A 19,786-nucleotide genomic window follows, 5' to 3' on the forward strand; every position below is an offset into this window, starting at 1 on the left:
TTTTTACTGAATGAGACACCCAGAATGTACATGAAAATAAAGAATGTGGGATTTACAATATTAACTATGAACAATAAAACACTGAATATTGACAACATATGAACATCACACCTCCTCTCGGTAGACATTCTTTACAATCAAGCGAAACACAACAAAAATGCAACAAACACAGCGAAATATGAACGCGAAGGGAAACCCCCTCCCCCCCACACACACACCTACAATATGATATATCTGATATATCACTAACCTTTAGAACTTTGTTGTAAAAATCTCTTTCCGCGTCTGTCCCTGACACCCGCATTTCAGGCTGGTCGCTCTGGAAACACTCTGTGGAAACGCTCCCCACCCACACTGATTGGTGCCTCGTCTGAGCTGCTGTGACTTAGATTACCCTAATAACTAGTATATGATGCAAAAGCGCAGATTCCAACCATTGAAATACTTTGTATAGTTCAAGACTTCCGGTAATTTCAAAACATCACTGCACATCATAATGGCAGCTACAGTTTCCATCTTAAAGATCCAAAGAAATTATTTGGGAATGTCCGGCGGGCCTGATTGAAAAGCTTAACGGGCTTAATGTGGCCCCGGGCCTTATTTTGCCCAGGTCTGCTGTAGAGGATGTCAATCATCTGTTTGTGGAATGTGAGAGTGTACAGGTGTTTTGGGAGGAGATCAGAGATTGGCTGAGAGACAAGGGTGTGGAGATGTCCCCATTCTCTATAGAAGAGATCACATTTGTTATTTTTGTGAACGACTGTAACATAAAAATGTTTGTCAACATTATTATGCTCCAGGCCAAAATTTTATGAAAGTAAGGCCTGCATTTTCTAATTGGCTTAATGGTTTACAATGATCAGTCAAATCTTGGAGAATGATTAAGAGTACAAAAGCCCTTAAATTGACATCCTTGTTAAAAACATTTAAAGTGATTTAGGTAGCCCTTTTTGTCTTTTTTATTTATTTATTTTCAATTTTTTTTAGTATTATTACTCTATCTGTATTTGCTTTTTTTTTTCTATTTTCTTTTTTTTCTTTTTTTTTCTAAATTTGACTTTATTCTCGTATGTTTACATTTTTCTCACAAATCTAAAAAAATTTTTTTTTAAGTATAATTGTCATCGGTTACGTAAAAGAAAAAAAAGAAAAATAATGGAAACATTTTCATACATGTAATTGAAAAAATATTTTGCTTAAATATGACTTTTACAAGTTTTATTTGCAAAATTATGGCTATTTTTCTTTCAGAAAGTGTATTTTATCAAAAACATGCAGCATTAAAAATGTTTTTCTACCACTTTTTGGAAAACATCCACCCATTCATTTTCTACCGATTGTCCCTTTTTTCCCATCAGGGATTTTTTTTTTGAAAGAATTGCTTTTTTTCCATTGAATCTTAAAATATTACTGTGAAAAAGAATGAATTAAAATGTAAAATGATCTCAAACTTTGACTTTGTTTTACCGAAAAATTTAACAAAAAGCAAACAAAAATTGTTCAACTTGACATGCTGAAACAGAAAAGTGACTCAGAGTGAAACAACGATCGAAACAATCCAACAAATATCCTCCTGCTAGCGTCAGACGTTTTGCTTTTGTTTTCTTTCCTTGATGTTGAAAGTGCCTTGACTTTTGTGTGAATTGTAAATGTATGTTTGTTGGTCAATTGTACGAAATATGTACTTCACTGTGCAACCTACTAATAAAAGTCTCAATCAATCAATCAATTCAATAAAAAATAAAAAATAAAATAAAATAAAAAGAGGCTGCACTATGACAACGAGCCAAACAAATCTGTAAAAAAATTTAAAAAATAAAATACCAAAAAATATTTAAAATATGTAAGAGGATGCCCCTGCTGTTTGAGTTAATGACTGTACTATACTGAAAATCTGTATATATTTGCAAATAAATGAGTGATTCGCAAAAGACCCGTATGTAAACGTCGCCGTTCCAATTGACGTCACTTCCGCCGGAGCGCGAATGTCCCAGTCGGTTTGCCGTAGAACATCCACCGCTTAATTTACTTCCGTCGCCAAGTTGGGTGGCCACAATGGCGACGTACGTGGAGATTTTGACGAGCGAGTTTCCTGAGATTGACTCGGAGTTGTTCGACTACATCACAGGTGAGCGGCAGACTGACAGTCGTCGTACGCCGGGCAACTTCGCTCACTGTCCACCGGACAGGGGCTGTCATCCGGGCGGGAGAAGCTCCCCGAAGTAGCCGGGTAGCTTAGCCGGGTTGGGTGCCGACACGCCGGCTAACACGCCTCGTCGGTCGTGAGCATTGAGAAATTGTGCTTTAAAACCAACCAACGGTTAATAAAATCATATTGAGATATTTTAAAGTAATATAATGTTGTTGTTTTTTCCAAGTTTTTAAAAAGTTGATATTAAAACCTAGCTAGGAAGTTAAGACCTAGCCTCCATTTATTCGCATGCCAATCCAATCCACTTTATTTATATAGCATATTTAAACAACAAAAATGTTAAAAACAAGATTCAAATACTATCCTTAGCTCCACCAAAGACTGAATAAAAACAAAATAAATAAATATCAAACCAATATAAAAATAAATATGATTTAAAAACGATTTTAAAGGGTAAAACCAATTAAAACAAATAAATAAAAACAATTAAAAACATGCCATTCGTATGCCAATCCAATCCACTTTATTTATATAGCACATTTAAACAACAAAAATGTTTCCAAAGTGCTGCAAAAAATATTAAAAACAAGATTCAAATACTATCCTTAGCTCCACCAATGACTGATTAAAAACAAAATAAATAAATATAAAACAAATATAGAAATAAAAATGATTTAAAAACGATTTAAAGTGTAAAACCAATTAAAACAATACATACAAAAATAATAATTAAAACACATGCCATTCGTATGCCAATCCAATCCACTTTACTTATATAGCACATTTAAACAACAAAAATGTTTCCAAAGTGCTGCACAAAAATATTAAAAACAAGATTCAAATACTATCCTTAGCTCCACCAATGACTGAATAAAAACAAAACAAATAAATATAAAACCAATATAAAAATAAATATGATTTTAAAACGATTTTAAAGGGTAAAACCAATTAAAACAATACAAAAAGAAAAACACATGCCTTTCGTGTGCCAATCCAATCCACTTTCTTTATATAGCACATTTAAACAACAATTTTTCCAAAGTGCTGCACAAAAATATTAAAAACAAGATTCAAATACTATCCTTAGCTCTACCAATGACTGAATAAAAACAAAACAAATAAATATAAAAATAAATATGATTTAAAAACGATTTTAAAGGGTAAAACCAATTAAAACAATAAATAAAAATTAAAAACACGTGCCATTCGTATGCCAATCCAATCCACTTTATTTATATAGCACATTTAAACAACAACAATGTTTTCAAAGTGCTGCACAAAAATATTAAAAACAAGATTCAAATACTATCCTTAGTGCCACCAATGACTGAATGAAAACAAAACAAATACCGGTAAGTATAAAACCAATATAAAAAAAACATGATTTAAAAACGATTTTAAAGGGTAAAACCAATTAAAACAATAAATTAAAAAATGAAAACACACACATGACATTCGTATGCCAATCCAATCCACTTTATTTATATAGCACATTTAAACAACAACAATTTTTCCAAAGTGCTGCAAAAAAATATTAAAAACAAGATTCAAATACTATCCTTAGCTCCACCAATGACTGAATAAAAACAAAATAAATAAATATAAAACCAATATAAAAATAAATATGATTTAAAAACGATTTTAAAGGGTAAAACCAATTAAAACAATAAATAAAAATTAAAAACACATGACATTCGTATGCCAATCCAATCCACTTTATTTATATAGCACATTTAAACAACAAACATGTTTCCAAAGTGCTGCACAAAAATATTAAAAACAAGATTCAAATACTATTCTTAGCTCCACCAATGACTGAATAAAACAAAACAAATAAATATAAAACCAATATAAAAATAAATATGATTTAAAAATGATTTTAAAGGGTAAAACCAATTAAAACAATACAAAAATAAAAACACATGCCATTCGTATGCCAATCCAATCCACTTTATTTATATAGCACATTTAAACAACAATTTTTCCAAAGTGCTGCACAAAAATATTAAAAACAAGATTCAAATTCTATCCTTAGCTCCACTAATGACTGAATAAAAACAAAATAAATAAATATAAAACCAATATAAAAATAAATATGATTTTAAAACGATTTTTAAAGGGTAAAACTAGAGATGTCCAATAATATCGGCCTGACGATAAATGCTTTAAAAAAAGTAATATCGGAAATTATCGGTTTCGGTTTTTTTATTATCGGTATGGTTTTTTTAAAAATTAAATCAACATAAAAAACACAAGATACACTTACAATTAGTGCACCAACCCAAAAAAACTCCCTCCCCCATGTACACTCATTCAATCAAAAGGGTTGTTTCTTTCTGTTATTAATATTCTGGTTCCTACATTATATATCAATATATATCAATACAGTCTGCAAGGAATACAGTCCGTAAGCACACATGATTGTGCATGCTGCTGGTCCACTAATACTACTAACCTTTAATGGTTAATTTTACTAATTTTCATTAATTACTAGTTTCTATGTAACTGTTTTTATATTGTTTTACTTTCTTTTTTATTCAAGAAAATGTTTTTGATTTATTTATCTTATTTTATTTTATAAATTTAAAAAAAAAGGACCTTATCTTCACCATAACTGGTTGTCCAAATTAGGCATAATAATTTGTTAATTCCACGACTGTACATATCGGTATTGGTTGATATCGGTATCGGTAATTAAGAGTTGGACAATATCGGGATATCGGCAAAAAAGCCATTATCGGACATCCCTAGGTAAAACCAATTAAAACAATAAATACAAATTTTAAAATACAGAGGACCACACAACTCACGTAGTGTTAAAAGCCAGAGAATAAAAGTGGGTCATAAAACGAGACTTAAAACACTCCACTGTGGGTGCAGTTGGAACATGGAGGGGCAGAGTGTTCCAGACCTTAGGGCCGACCACAGAGAAGGCCCTGTCTCCCCTGGTTTGAAATCTCGTCTTGGGCACCACGACCTGGAGCTGGCGCGCGGCAGTGTAAATTTGAATGAGGTCTGAGATATAATGAGGGGCCAGTCCATGCAAAGCTTTAAAACCAAACAGCTACATTTGAACATCAATTCTAAAATCAACAGGGATCCAGTGCAAAGTCTCAAGAATTGGGGTTATATGCTCGCGTTTCCTGGCCCTTGTTAAAAGTCGTGGTGCCGCGTTCTGGACTAACTGCAACCGGGAGAGAGCTTTTTGCCGTAATTATTGTTTGATTACCGCCAATGTAAAGTTTCAGCTCCACGTGCAAACCTGACATTTTTGTGTGCGTTCAGGCGTGTTGGGCAATGGCGGGTCTGACTTCGAGGACGGCGAAGATGTGTTTGACGCCATTGGCGCAGTCCTGCAAGAGATGTCACCTGACAGCAAAAACGAGGACGATATCAGGGACATCTGTCAGCTGATGTTCAACACACTCCAGCTGTGAGGATGGGCTGCGTGGGGGGGGCGTGGCTTGGAGATGACAAATGTTGCAAATGTGTGTGTTTGTTGTCAGGAGCCCCTGTCCCGCCACTCAGCGCCAAGTGTTGCTGGACGCGCCTGTGCAGCTGTCGCAGATGTCGGACACGAGTGAGTGCTTGTGTACCTTGTAGGGGGCGGGGCCTTCGTGTCGCTCACGCGTGCTTCTACTCCTTCACAGCCCCGGCTGCCAAAGAAGTGCAGGGAATCTGGATGATGAAGCGTTCTCAGAACACGGTACGTCCTACTCATGCGTTCTCTGCTGGCTTACGCCGTCACCCCTTTTTCGTGTCCTTCAGATGGTGAACGCCAAGAAGCTGGAGAAGGCGGAGGCCAAGCTGAAAGCCAAACACGAGCGGCGGAACGAGAAGGATTCCCAGAAGACGTCCAGTCCGATGTCGGTCCCCGTCTCTTGCACGTGTCGCTCTCTCTGTCCTGTCTGCGCCTCGTTCACCTGTCTGTCTCACATCCAGTGTCCTGGACGAGGCGTCGGCCAGTCAGGCGAGCAGTAAAAAAGATGCCAAGGTCGACCAGTCGACGAAGAACCGCAGCTACGACATCCGCATCGAGAACTTTGACGTGTCCTTCGGAGAGAGGTGACGTGGCGAGGACCTTTGAGAATAAGTCACTTCTTAATTAGGAGTGGCAGCAAATTGTTTCCATGGCAACATTTCAAATTAGCAACACGGAAGAGTCCTTGCCTCTGCAGGTGTCTGCTGCAGGGGGCGGAGCTCTCTCTCGCGGCGGGCCGGCGGTACGGCCTGATTGGTCGGAATGGGCTGGGCAAAACCACGCTGCTGAAGATGTTGGCCAGCCGCAACCTGCGAGTCCCGCCGCACATCTCCATCCTGCACGTGGAGCAGGAAGTGGCCGGCGACGAGACGGCGGCGCTGCAGAGCGTGCTGGAGAGCGACACGCTGAGGGAGGACCTCCTGAGCGAGGAGCGGCGTCTGAACGCGCGCATCGCCAACGGCACGTAAGTTGCGCCCCCTTGACGGAGCCCGGCGGGAGCAGAGGACAGGGGAACGCTCCTGAGGGTTTGACGTGTTTGTCGTCTCAGGGCTGAGGGGACGGAGAGCGTCCGCCTGTCGGAAATTTACGGCAAACTGGAGGAGATTGAAGCTGACAAAGCCCCGGCCCGGTAAGTGTGTGTGCGCGTGTTTAAAATGATTCAATCAACGGATGCAAAAGACGACCATGTTGACACTTGTCTCATTCATCAGAGCCTCCGTTATCTTGGCTGGACTTGGATTTTCTCCCAAAATGCAGCAGCAGCCCACCAAGTGAGCGCGCACACACACACACACACCACAGGGTTTTTGTGAGCGCAACATCTAAGGCCATGTCCACACGAACACAGATACTTAAAGGCCTACTGAAATGATTTTTTTTTATTTAAACGGGGATAGCAGATCCATTCTATGTGTCATACTTGATCATTTCGCGATATTGCCATATTTTTGCTGAAAGGATTTAGTAGAGAACATTGACGATAAAATTCGCAACTTTTGGTCGCTGATAAAAAAAAGCCTTGCCTGTACTGGAAGTAGCGTGACGTCGCAGGTTGAAGGGCTCCTCACATCTGCACATTGTTTACACCAGCAGCGAGAGCGATTCGGACCGAGAAAGCAACGATTACCCCATTAATTTGAGCGAGGATGAAAGATTTGTGGATGAGGAACGTGAGAGTGAAGGACTAGAGTGCAGTGCAGGACGCATCTTTTTTCGCTCTGACCATAACTTAGGTAAAAGGGCTCATTGGATTCCACACTTTCTCCTTTTTCTATTGTGGATCACGGATTTGTATTTTAAACCACCTCGGATACTATATCCTCTTGAAAATGAGAGTTGAGAACGCGAAATGGACATTCACAGTGACTTTTATCTCCACGACAATACATCGGCGAAGCACTTTAGCTATGGAGCTAACGTGATAGCATCGGGCTCAAATGCAGATAGAAACCAAATAAATAAATCCCTGACTGGAAGGATAGACAGAAGATCAACAATACTATTAAACCATGGACATGTAAATACACAGTTAATAATTCCCAGCTTGGCGAAGCTTAACAATGCTGTTGCTAACGACGCCATTGAAGCTAACTTAGCAACGGGACCTCACAGAGCTATGCTAAAAACATTAGCGCTCCACTACGCCAGCCAGCCCTCATCTGCTCATCAACACCCGTGCTCACCTGCGTTCCAGCGATCGACGGAAGGACGAAGGACTTCACCCGATCATGTGTGCGGTCGGCGGCTAGCGTCGGCTAGCGCGTCTGCTATCCAAGTCAAAGTCCTCCTGGTTGTGTTGCTGCAGCCAGCCGCTAATACACCGATCCCACCTACAACTTTCTTCTTTGCAGTCTTCATTGTTCATTAAACAAATTGCTAAATATTCACCAACACAAATGTCCAGAATACTGTGGAATTTTGAGATGAAAACAGAGCTTTTTTGTATTGGATTCAATGGGGTACCAATACTTCCGTTTCAACGATTGACGTCACACGCATACGTCATCATACATAGACGTTTTAAACCGGAAGTTTAGCGGGAAATTTAAAATTGCACTTTATAAGTTAACCCGTATTGGCATGTGTTGCAATGTTAAGATTTCATCATTGATATATAAACTATCAGACTGCATGGTCGGTAGTAGTGGCTTTCAGTAGGCCTTTAAACACACTATAAGATGACTTAATGTATGTTTGAACATAAACATGCTGCTATCTTCACTCAACATGAATAAAAAAGACACATCAAACTGGGCTTCACCACACTCCAACCGGCGCTAATGACAGTCAGCTCTTTTGGATACTTGCTGCTTTTCTCGCAGGGAGTTTTCCGGAGGATGGAGAATGAGGTTGGCCCTAGCAAGAGCCCTGTTTGGTCGGTGAGTTCCTTCCGTCTTTTCTCCCCCCCGCCCCCACTCAAACCCTGACAGCTGTCAATCAAAGTGCATTTTGACTGACAGCATAGTACCTGCTCCTCCTGTACACCTAAATAATAACTTTTTCTGTGTTTGGTCGTCGCCAGGCCCGACCTGCTGCTGCTTGACGGTGAGTCACTCCGAAACTTACACTCGACGGATAGATCTGAAGTTGATTTAAGTGTTAAAAGTACAAATGATTTATATTGATATATGACTTATTTTTAACATTTAAGAGTAAGGGGCCTTTTGCGCCATCTTGCTGCTTTTCAAAAAATAATAACGTCTCAAAAGCAATGTTGTTACGGATTATTGACCTGCTTAAGGCTCCAATTACTTCACATCAAATATTTGAACATTGCGTACTTGGCAACAATGTAGTACATTTAAGTGTATACACTGCGTACTTGGCAACAAATTAGTACATTTAAGTGTATATACTGCGTACTTGGTAACAATGTAGTACATTTAAGTGTATATACTGCATACTTGGTAACAATGTAGTACATTTAAGTGTATATACTGCGTACTTGGCAACAAATTAGTACATTTAAGTGTATACACTGCGTACTTGGCAACAAATTAGTACATTTAAGTGTATACGCTGCATACTTGGTAATAATGTAGTACATTTAAGTGTATATACTGCATACTTGGTAACAATGTAGTACATTTAAGTGTATATACTGTGTACTTGGTAACAATGTAGTACATTTAAGTGTATATACTGCGTACTTGGTAACAATGTAGTACATAAATGTGTTTTTGTGTACTTTTTAACAATGAAGTACATTTAAGTGTATACACTGTGTACTTTTTAACAATTAAGTACATTTAAGTGTATACACTGTGTACTTGGTAACAATGTAGTACATTTATGTGTATATTTGTGTACTTTTTAACAATGAAGTACATTTAAGTGTATACGCTGCATACTTGGTAATAATGTAGTACATTTAAGTGTATACACTGTGTACTTGGCAACGATGTAGTACATTTAAGTGTATATACTGCGTACTTGGTAACACTGTAGTACATTTAAGTGTGTATATACTGTACTTGGTAACAATGTAGTACATTTAAGTGTATACGCTGCGTACTTGGTAATAATGTAGTACATTTAAGTGTATACACTGCGTACTTGGTAGCAATGTAGTACATGTAGGTGTATATACTGCGTACTTGGCAGCAATGTAGTACATGTAAGTGTATACACTGCATACTTGGTAACAATGTAGTAAATTGTGTATATTTGTGTACTTTGTAACAATGAAGTATATTTAAGTGTATACACAGCATACTTGGCAACAATGTAGTACATTTAAGTGTATATACTGCGTACTTGGTAACAATGTAGTACATTTAAGTGTATACACTGTGTACTGGGTAACAATGTAGTACATATTTGTGTATTTTTGTGTACTTTTTAACAATTAAGTACATTTAAGTGTATATACTGTGTACTGAATAACAATGTAGTACATTTAAGTGTATATACTGTGTACTGAATAACAATGTAGTACATTTAAGTGTATATACTGTGTACTTAGTAACTCCTACTGGTTTTTGTGTTTAGGTTCCCAGACAGCTTTGAGAACATATTTAGTGTTTTTGCCATTAAAAAAGGGAGTTTGGGTTTTTTTTTGACAAAAAATGTAACTTTATGTTCACAGATCTGAAGTTGATCTATAGATAATCAAAACAATTATAAATTACTTGTTTTTAACACTTTTATAAGTGGGGGGCCTTTTGGATCCCCGGAACCTCTAGTCTGATTTTTTTTTTTTTAACTGTCATTGTTCAAAACAAAAAAAAGAATCAAAAGCAATGTTATGTATTTCTTACATATTTAGGGCTCCAATTATATGGAGGTTAGTTTGTGTCTTTATTATGAAGGCTTTTTTTTTTATTTATGTAGCTGAACTTTTGGTGTTTGAATTTTGTCAACGGAATTTTTATTTTTTTTTACATCAAATTATGCTGACAATTTTGCCGAATAAAAATGTGTTTTTCAAAATCCACATTTTAAAAATTCTGTCTTATAAAATTCAGTGCAGAAATAGTCTTTGCTTTAAAACTCACGTCATCGGCTCGTTCTGAGACAGGATTGATCGCTTCGGTCTTAATTTACCGGAAGTTAGTCTTGAGTTTGGAATTTTTCTGCACTGAATTTTTGGTCACAATTTTTTATTCAGTGAAATTGTCAGCATAATTTCATGTCAATAAATTTTTAGTTCACATAATTTAAAACGCAAAAAATGTTGTGGCATAAATTTCAGTGTCCAAATAATATTTTGTAATGAAGACACAAATGAACCTCTGTACATTTACCGTATTTTTCGGACTATAAGTTGCAGTTTTTTTCATAGTTTGGCACTTCAGTCATCAACAATTGCATCATCAGAGAAATGGGCATTGAAACAGTGTCGGTCTGACTTGGTAGGATATGTACAGCGAGCGGAGAACATAGTGAGTTCAGATAGCATAAGAACAAGTATATACATTAGAAATACATTTGATTACCGTATTTTTCGGACTATAAGTCGCAGTTTTTTCTCATAGTTTGGCCGGGGGTGCGACTTATACTCAGGAGCGACTTAAGTATGAAATGATTAACACATTAGCGTAAAATATCAAATAATATTATTTAGCTCATTCACGTAAGAGACTAGACGTATAAGATTTCATGGGATTTAGCGATTAGGAGTGACAGATTGTTTGGTAAACGTATAGCATGTTCTATATGTTATAGTTATTTGAATGACTCTTACCGTAATATGTTACGTTAACATACCAGGCACGTTCTCAGTTGGTTATTTATGCCTCATATAACGTACACTTATTCAGCCTGTTGTTCACTATTCTTTATTTATTTGAAATTGCCTTTCAAATGTCTATTCTTGGTGTTGGCTTTTATCAAATACATTTCTCCAAAAAATGTGACTAATACTCCAGTGCGACTTATATGTTTTTTCCCTTCTTTATTATGCATTTTCGGCCGGTGCGACTTATACTCCGAAAAATTCGGTACTTTCCTTTTAAAAACCGGTTTACCTTCAATGCCGGTAGTGAGAATTCGAGGCAGGTTATTCCAGAGCGATACAGATCTATAAATAAAAGATTTCCGCAAAGCATTATTCCTGGGACGAGGGAGTACAAAATGCCCCTCACTAGTGCTACTGTAAACTATTTGGGCCATGAGAAAAGCAGGAGTTTTACTACCGGTCACTGATTTGAACAATATTAAAGTATTAGCTGACATAGGAGGATTGTCAGATTCTCAAATTATTTTGTGATTTATTTTATTTTATACGCTAGGCTAAGCCACAGCGCCTCAAGTGTTAGCTTTTTTTTGTAAACTGAATTTAATAGGAAAAACATGAACATTTTTTTCAGTCTTTTCAACTTTTTATAAGCCGCAGGGTTCAAAGCGTAGGAAAAAACTAGTGTCCGGAATTTAGAGTATTGTATTGGTTTTGAAAATGAAAAAATATCCAAAATGGCCCCTGCTTGCTTTAATTTTTCAGTGTGTGTGGCCCTCAGTAGACCCCCCTGAGTTAGCCCAAAGAGGTACTTATGTACTTAGGTACTACTAAGGCTTAAGTACTTAAGTGTATGTTTGTTTTCCAGAGCCGACCAACATGTTGGATGTCAGGGCCATTCTGTGGCTGGAGAACTACTTGCAGGTCTGAGCACCCTCTCACTATAACCTTAGCGATCCTCATTGAAAACAATGGGCACTGTTAGCGTCGAGCTAACGCAGAGGAAAAAAAACCTGCCTTCCCTCCGCAGACGTGGCAGTCCACCATCTTGGTCGTCTCCCACGACCGAAACTTCCTGAACGCCGTGGTGACCGACATCATCCACCTGCACTCCCAGAGGCTGGACTGTTACCGTGGCGACTACGAAAACTTTGTGAAAACCAAGGAAGACCGACTGAAAAACCAGCATCGAGAGTACGAGGCCCAGCTGCAGTACAGGCAACACATACAGGTGGAGTACTCCGTAGCGTAGTACTGCAATATACTGTACTGGCACATAGTGACCGTGTGGTGTTTCAGGTGTTTATCGACCGCTTCCGCTACAACGCAAACAGAGCAGCTCAGGTCCAGAGCAAATTGAAACTGCTGGAAAAACTGTAAGTCTGCAAGAGTCCTCAGGAAAAGAACTTCGTAGTCGGAGAGTCGTAACTTCTGTTTGTCGGCAGGCCTGAACTCAAACCCATCGACAAAGAAGTCGAGGTGGCTTTGAGGTAATACAAATCTTCTACTTCCTGTAAGTGTACTTGAGTGTATATACTGTGTACTTTGTAGCAATGTAGTACATTTAAGTGTATACACTGCAGACTTGGGAACAATGTAGTACATACAAGTGTATATACTGCGTACTTGGCAACAATGTAGTACATTTATGTGTATATACGGCGTACTTGGCAACAATTAAGTACATTTAAGTGTATATACGGCGTACTTGGCAACAATGTAGTACACTTAAGTGTATACACCGCATACTTTGCAACAAATTAGTACATTTAAGTGTATATACTGCCTACTTGGCAACAATGTCGTACATTTAAGTGTATATACTGCGTACTTGGTAATAATGTAGTACATTTAAGTGTATACACCGCATACTTTGCAACAAATTAGTACATTTAAGTGTATATACTGCCTAATTGGCAACAATGTCGTACATTTAAGTGTATATACTGCGTACTTGGCAACAAATTAGATAGATAGGTAGATAGTACTTTATTGATTCCTTCAGGAGAGTTCCCTCAGGAAAATTAGTACATTTAAGTGTATATACTGTGTACTTGGCAACAATGTAGTACATTTAAGTGTATACACTGCGTACTTGGTAACAATACAATACATTTAAGTGTGTATATACTGTGTACTTGGTAACAATGTAGTACATTTAAGTGTATACACTGCGTACTTAGCAACCATGTAGTACATTTAAGTGTATAAACTGCGTACTTGGTAACAATGTAGTACATTTATGTGTATATTTGTGTACTTTTTAACAATGAAGTACATTTAAGTGTATACGCTGCGTACTTGGTAATGTAATACATTTAAGTGTATACACTGCGTACTTGGCAATAATTTAGTACATAAATGTGTATTTTTGTGTACTTTTTAACAATGAAGTACATTTAATTGTATATACTGCGTACTTGGTAACAATGTAGTACATTTAAGTGTGTATGTACTGCATACTTGGTAACAATGTAGTACATTTAGGTGTATATACTGCGTACTTGGCAACAATGTAGTACATGTAAGTGTATACACTGCATACATGCTAACAATGTAGTACATTTATGTGTATATTTGTGTACTTTGTAACAATGAAGTATATTTAAGTGTATACATTGCGTACTTGGCAACAATGTAGTACATTTAAATGTATACACTGTGTACTGGGTAACAATGTAGTACATTTTTGTGTACTTTTTAAAAATGAAGTACATTTAAGTGTATACAATGTGTACTGGGTAACAATGTAGTACATTTAAGTGTATATACTGTGTACTTGGCAACAATGTAGTACATTTAAGTGTATATACTGTGTACTGAATAACAATGTAGTACATTTAAGTATATATACTGTGTACTTGTCAACAATGTAGTACATTTAAGTGTATATACTGCGTACTTGGTAACAATGTAGTACATTTAAGTGTATATACTGTGTACTGGGTAACAATGTAGTTCATTTAAGTGTATATACTGTGTACTTGGCAACAATGTAGTACATTTAAGTGTATATACTGTGTACTTGGTAACAATGTAGTACATTTAAGTGTATATACTGTGTACTTGGCAACAATGTAGTACATTTAAGTGTATATACTGTGTACTTGGTAACAATGTAGTACATTTAAGTGTATATACTGTGTACTTGGTAACAATGTAGTACATTTAAGTGTATATACTGTGTACTTGGCAACAATGTAGTACATTTAAGTGTATATACTGTGTACTTGGTAACAATGTAGTACATTTAAGTGTATATACTGTGTACTTAGTAACTCCTACTGGTTTTTGTGTTCAGGTTCCCAGACAACTTTGAGAAGTTGTCCCCTCCCATCCTGCAGCTGGACGAGGTGGAGTTCTACTACACCCCCGACCTGCGCCTCTTCTCCGCGCTCAACCTGTCAGCTGACCTGGAGTCTCGGATCTGCATCGTACGTTGCGTCGCCGACCCGCAGTGCCGCCTCGGCGTGACGTTTAACGGCGTGTTTTCTGGCAGGTGGGACAAAATGGCGCTGGGAAGAGTACCGTCCTCAAGCTGCTGATGGGCGAGCTGACGCCGGTCGACGGAACCCGCCAAGCTCACAGGTAGGAGTCCACATAAAGCCAGTGGCTACCAGAAAGGCACAACTTGTATCACTCACAATAGATGTTGATGCAATATGATATCAATACTTTTATTTTGTAGGGTCAAATGTCAGAAAAGATTTGATCAGGTGAAACGAGTCAAACAATGGTAGGGAGGGACGGGCACCCAAACTGTACTGAATCGATACCGTGACTCAACAGTACCAATTTTCGATACTTTCGTGTGTGTTAAGTATTGTTTTTGTTAATATATTCATTTTTTAAATTATTTTCTAAACAAGCTGATTATGGCAACTGCTGTCCGGTTGTGATATCTTGTTTCATGATCACATTTCTGAGTCTCATTTGCAAGTTTGACATGAAGTCCAAGATGTGAGATGGCAGCAGTGTTGGGTTGGTTACTGAAAACCAGTAAATTGACAAAACTGTTTTAAATAGCTGCAACATAACATACATAAGTAACAAACCGCATAATAACAACATAGCTGTAAACCAAGGAAGGCACACACTACATACACAAAGCCTAACCAGGCGTTTTTTTCTGAAATAAAATCATGTCTGAAGCCCAGAACACTCTACACATTTCCCCAGTTTTAGATTAGAGATAAGGAAAGATTGGCCTGGCCCACTAGCATCCCTCTTTATGTTTGTGAACTGTATAGTCTATACATTTAGAGTGATGTGATAATCAAACACTGTAGAAGTCTAGAATGAAAGAGTATATAAGAGAATTGACAGTGTGTTTACCTTCAGTGCGCAGTGCCTCGTTAAAATCCAGCCGCTGTTGCTTGGGAGGTGAAGTGTGTCTCTCTTTACTAGCTTTGTCGAAGCATGTGGTTTTTGTAGCTGTTTCAGCAGATTTGAATTGCTAGGATAGGATCTTTGATCCAAGACACAACTTACATTCAACTAAAATGTTCTTTTCTTTGTGGTCGACAAAAGAAAAGTAGTGAGAATATCTCCATGTTAAGAAACTCGACTTTGGCTCTGCCATGATGTCTTGTTAGTAAACACAGACACGCCCCCCCACCCCACACACACACACACAGAGCAGCGCGCCTCTTCTTCTACGTCGCCTTTTCTGCAGCGCTCCAATAAAACACACTCAGATCTTCTCAGTTTCTAGCCGATACAACATAAAAACGTAACGTAAAATAATAATAGTATATAATAGTAAGGGTAACTGAGTTACTGAATATAAAAAATAACGCGTTAGATTACTATTTACTTTGTAACGCGTTAGTCCCAACACTGGATGGCAGTAGTGTGAAGTTAATGCTGTTGTTCTGTTTCACCCTAAAAAGTGTTAGTATTGCACGTATTATGCACCAGCTGTTTGATTTTAATGTGAGTTTTAGTTGTAGTTTTCATTAACGAATTAGAAGGTGTTGAAATCGGCATGTAAAATCGCTAATGCTAATCAGTAGCATGTCAACAGCTACTTACTTTAAAACTGTCATCTGTCATTGTTCAAAAAATAATAATGAATGAAAATCGATGTTATGAGTTATTGACCTGTTTAAGGCTCCAGTCGCTTAATGTCAGTAATTTCATTTTGAAATATTTTTTTGGGGGAAATTATTGTATATTTTGTTATTGTTTGCCATATAAAAACAAAGTTTTCCTTGACAAAAATGGCATAAAATAAACAATTAAAAAAATAACTTATAAAGGTTGAAAGTTAAAAAAAAAAAAAATAAATAAATAAAAGTATGACTTATTTTTTAACACTTTTATGAGTGGGGCTCTTTTGGACCCCCATTTTTTTAATACTGTTATACTTATTTGACTATTGTTTCCCCCTTTTTTCCCCCATAGTTTATTATTTTGATTTAAATGTTGTGTATAATTTTTGTGGGTTACATGTTTGGGGGAGGAAAAAAAGAACATTTGACATGTGTTTAATTGTATTTCTGGACTTTAAATGTCACAAACCCAAATTCAAAACAAAACTCTCATGGCTCCAAAAATAATAATAAATCAAAATCAGTGTTTTTAAAAAAGGGCATAAAATATTTATGCCATTTTATTATTATATAAGAATAACTTTATAATGGCAGATAGACCTGGAGTTGATCTAGAGATTTAAGCGTTGAATAGAAATAAAATAAAAATCCATTGACTTTAAAAAATAAAAAAATAAAAAAATTATGACTAAGACCCTTTTGGGTCCTCGGGATTATGGAGAGAAAAACAACTCGCAAGCAGATTTTCCGGAAGTGTTAAACATTTTTTAATAAAAAAATCCACAAATATGTTGGGTCACGAATGCTGCAGTAAAAATAATACATAAAAAGCATCTGGGCAATAAATTGATATCAATATATATCGTGGGTAGGCACGTAATTGTTATCAATAAAAAAAAAAGAAGCTGTTTTTTTCTTCTTTGTCGGAAGTATGGAAGCAAGGTTGGTTGCATGAACGAAGACACGCACGCTCTGCTAACCGAGCAACGCAGGAAGTGATCACCGATCAGTGGGAGTGACACGCTAACAGCCAATCAGGCGACCGTATCAACTGTCAAGTTTGGTTGATTCTTTGCGCGGAGTGAGAAGATAAAGTCAAAATGAAGAAATCGTGGAGAAAAGAGAAGTCACCTGGACAGTACGGCACTTTTTTTAAAGGGACCGTAGTCAGACCAATGTGGTCTGTAAGTGATGCTAATATCACACCGCCTTAGCCGTGCTCACCCTTTAGAGCACAGCTGTAACTTCCTGCCACTAAACCTGAAGAAAGTAGTTTTTTTCAGGTTTCTCTATGTTTACATATTTACACTTTGCACTATTTTCTTACACTTTATGAAGCATTTCTTACATATTTTTGCACCTTCATTTGAATACATTTAGGTGTTTGATGTGATTTGACTATTTTGTTGTTGACGTGTCCTTTCTGCCTTGATAGCTGAGGGATTATAACCAGAGGAAGGTTACGTTTGAAATAAAAATATATTTTTCTTCCACTCCCTATTTTCCGCAGGTCATAAAAATGTCAGTAATTACTAGAGATGCCCGATAATGGCTTTTTTGCCAATATCCGATATATTGTCCAACTCTTAATTACCGATTCCGATATCAACCGATACCGATATATACAGTGGTGGAATTAACACATTATGATGCCTAATTTTGTTGTGATGCCCCGCTGGATGCATTAAACAATGTAACAAGGTTTTCCAAAATAAATCAACTCAAGTTATGGGAAAAAGATGCCAACATGGCACTGCCATATTTATTATTGAAGTCACAAAGTGCATTATTTTTTTTAACATGCCTCAAAACAGCAGCTTGGATTTTGGGACATGCTCTCCCTGAGAGAGCATGAGGAGGTTGAGGTGGGGGGTGTATATTGTAGCGTCCCGGAAGAGTTAGTGCTGCAAGGGGTTCTGGGTATTTGTTCTGTTGTGTTTATGTTGTGTTACGATGCGGATGTTCTCCCGAAATGTGTTTGTCATTCTTGTTTGGTGTGGGTTCACAGTGTGGCGCATATTTGTAACAGTGTCAAAGTTGTTCATACGGCCACCCTCAGTGTGACCTGTATGGCTGTTGACCAAGTATGCCTTGCATTCTCTTGTGTGTGTGAAAAGTTGTAGATATTATGTGACTGGGCCGGCACGCAAAGGCAGTGCCTTTAAGGTTTATTGGCGCTCTGTACTTCTCCCTACGTCCGTGTACACAGCGGCGTTTTAAAAAGTCATACATTTTACTTTTTGAAACCGATACCGATAATTTCCGATATTACATTTTGAGGCATTTATCATCATGCTCATCACATCTCTAATTATAACCAGAGGAAGGTTACGTTTGAAATAAAAATATATTTTTCTTCCACTCCCTATTTCCCGTAGGTCCTAAAAATGTCAATAATTACCGTTATCGCCCGATAAACACCGATATCGTTTTCAGCCGTATCGTCCCGCCCTAGTCTGTCGTGTGGTTTTTCAAAGCGTCTCTGTGCCAGGAACCTGAAGATCGGCTACTTCAGCCAGCACCACGTGGACCAGCTGGACTTGAACGTCTGCTCCATAGAGCTGCTCCTCAACAAGTTCCCCGGTAACCACGGCGACCCTCCCTGCCTCTCAAAACCCCGCCCCCCTCCTGGGACACTCGCTGACCGCTGCGCTTCTGTGGCTTCCCAGGTCGGCCCGAGGAGGAGTACCGACACCAGCTGGGAGGCTACGGCATCACCGGGGAGCTGGCCACCCGGCCCGTGGCCAGCCTGTCGGGAGGACAGAAGAGCCGGGTGGCCTTCGCCCAGATGACCATGGCATGGTAGCGAGAAGCTCCGCCTCCGACGCTCTTCGGGCGCCAGCATCTTCTGACCCGCTTTTGTCTTTCAGTCCCAACTTCTACATCCTGGACGAGCCCACCAACCACCTGGACATGGAGACCATCGAGGCCCTGGCCACGGCCCTCAACAAGTTCCGGGTGCGCCCCAGCGTCACGTGTTGAGCTTCCCGCGCCCGCTCCTGCGCTAGCCGTCACGCCTCTCCTGTCTTTCCAGGGCGGGGTGATCCTGGTGTCCCACGACGAGCGTCTGATCCGCATGGTGTGCAAGGAGCTGTGGGTGTGCGACGGCGGCAAGGTGTGGCGCATGGACGGCGGCTTCGACGAGTACAGGGACGTCCTGCACGAGCAGTTCCGCAAGGAGGGCTACCTGTGAGGCCATGCCCACTCGCAGAAGCCCCGCCTCTTGTCTTGTCAGCGAATCGGCGACCGGAGCGGACTGTGTGACCTCTTGCTTCAGGTCATGACCTCTGCGAGCCGACTGGGTTTTGTCTTCAGGTCGGTGAACTCTGGAGGGGGAGGAGCCTATTTTAACCTTTTCGGTTTTAGGCGTTGACAACAAATAAAGATGACACACACTTCCTGTTTACTTTTATTCAAAGGTC

The 19,786-nt window shown here is 38.6% G+C and overlaps 1 protein-coding gene across 1 annotated transcript; it reads left to right on the forward strand.

Moving 5' to 3' along the window:
* The first annotated feature begins 1,960 nt into the window (after positions 1 to 1,960).
* Positions 1,961 to 19,759, forward strand: abcf3 (ATP-binding cassette, sub-family F (GCN20), member 3). The gene is made up of 21 exons (XM_062060828.1): positions 1,961 to 2,128; positions 5,438 to 5,585; positions 5,659 to 5,732; positions 5,803 to 5,858; positions 5,921 to 6,018; positions 6,095 to 6,217; positions 6,331 to 6,597; positions 6,682 to 6,762; positions 6,845 to 6,904; positions 8,456 to 8,512; positions 8,656 to 8,678; positions 12,179 to 12,234; positions 12,341 to 12,541; positions 12,610 to 12,686; positions 12,756 to 12,800; positions 14,612 to 14,744; positions 14,810 to 14,898; positions 18,856 to 18,947; positions 19,034 to 19,166; positions 19,235 to 19,322; positions 19,399 to 19,759. The coding sequence occupies exons 1-21, from the start codon at positions 2,056 to 2,058 to the stop codon at positions 19,555 to 19,557; spliced, it is 2,133 nt and encodes a 710-aa protein (XP_061916812.1). The 5' UTR covers positions 1,961 to 2,055; the 3' UTR covers positions 19,558 to 19,759.
* Positions 19,760 to 19,786: the final 27 nt, after the last annotated feature.

Source organism: Entelurus aequoreus, linkage group LG10 (genome assembly GCF_033978785.1).
Source record: "Entelurus aequoreus isolate RoL-2023_Sb linkage group LG10, RoL_Eaeq_v1.1, whole genome shotgun sequence".
Classification (NCBI taxonomy): Eukaryota; Metazoa; Chordata; class Actinopteri; order Syngnathiformes; family Syngnathidae; genus Entelurus; species Entelurus aequoreus.

Bases quoted from the DNA above. Each gene is read 5' to 3' on its own strand.
- abcf3 (XM_062060828.1), top strand. From the start codon at position 2,056: ATGGCGACGTACGTGGAGATTTTGACGAGCGAGTTTCCTGAGATTGAC. The intron at 2,129-5,437 runs GTGAGCGGCAGA...GTGTGCGTTCAG, and splicing joins GTTGTTCGACTACATCACAG to GCGTGTTGGGCAATGGCGGG. The intron at 18,948-19,033 runs GTAACCACGGCG...GTGGCTTCCCAG, and splicing joins GCTCCTCAACAAGTTCCCCG to GTCGGCCCGAGGAGGAGTAC.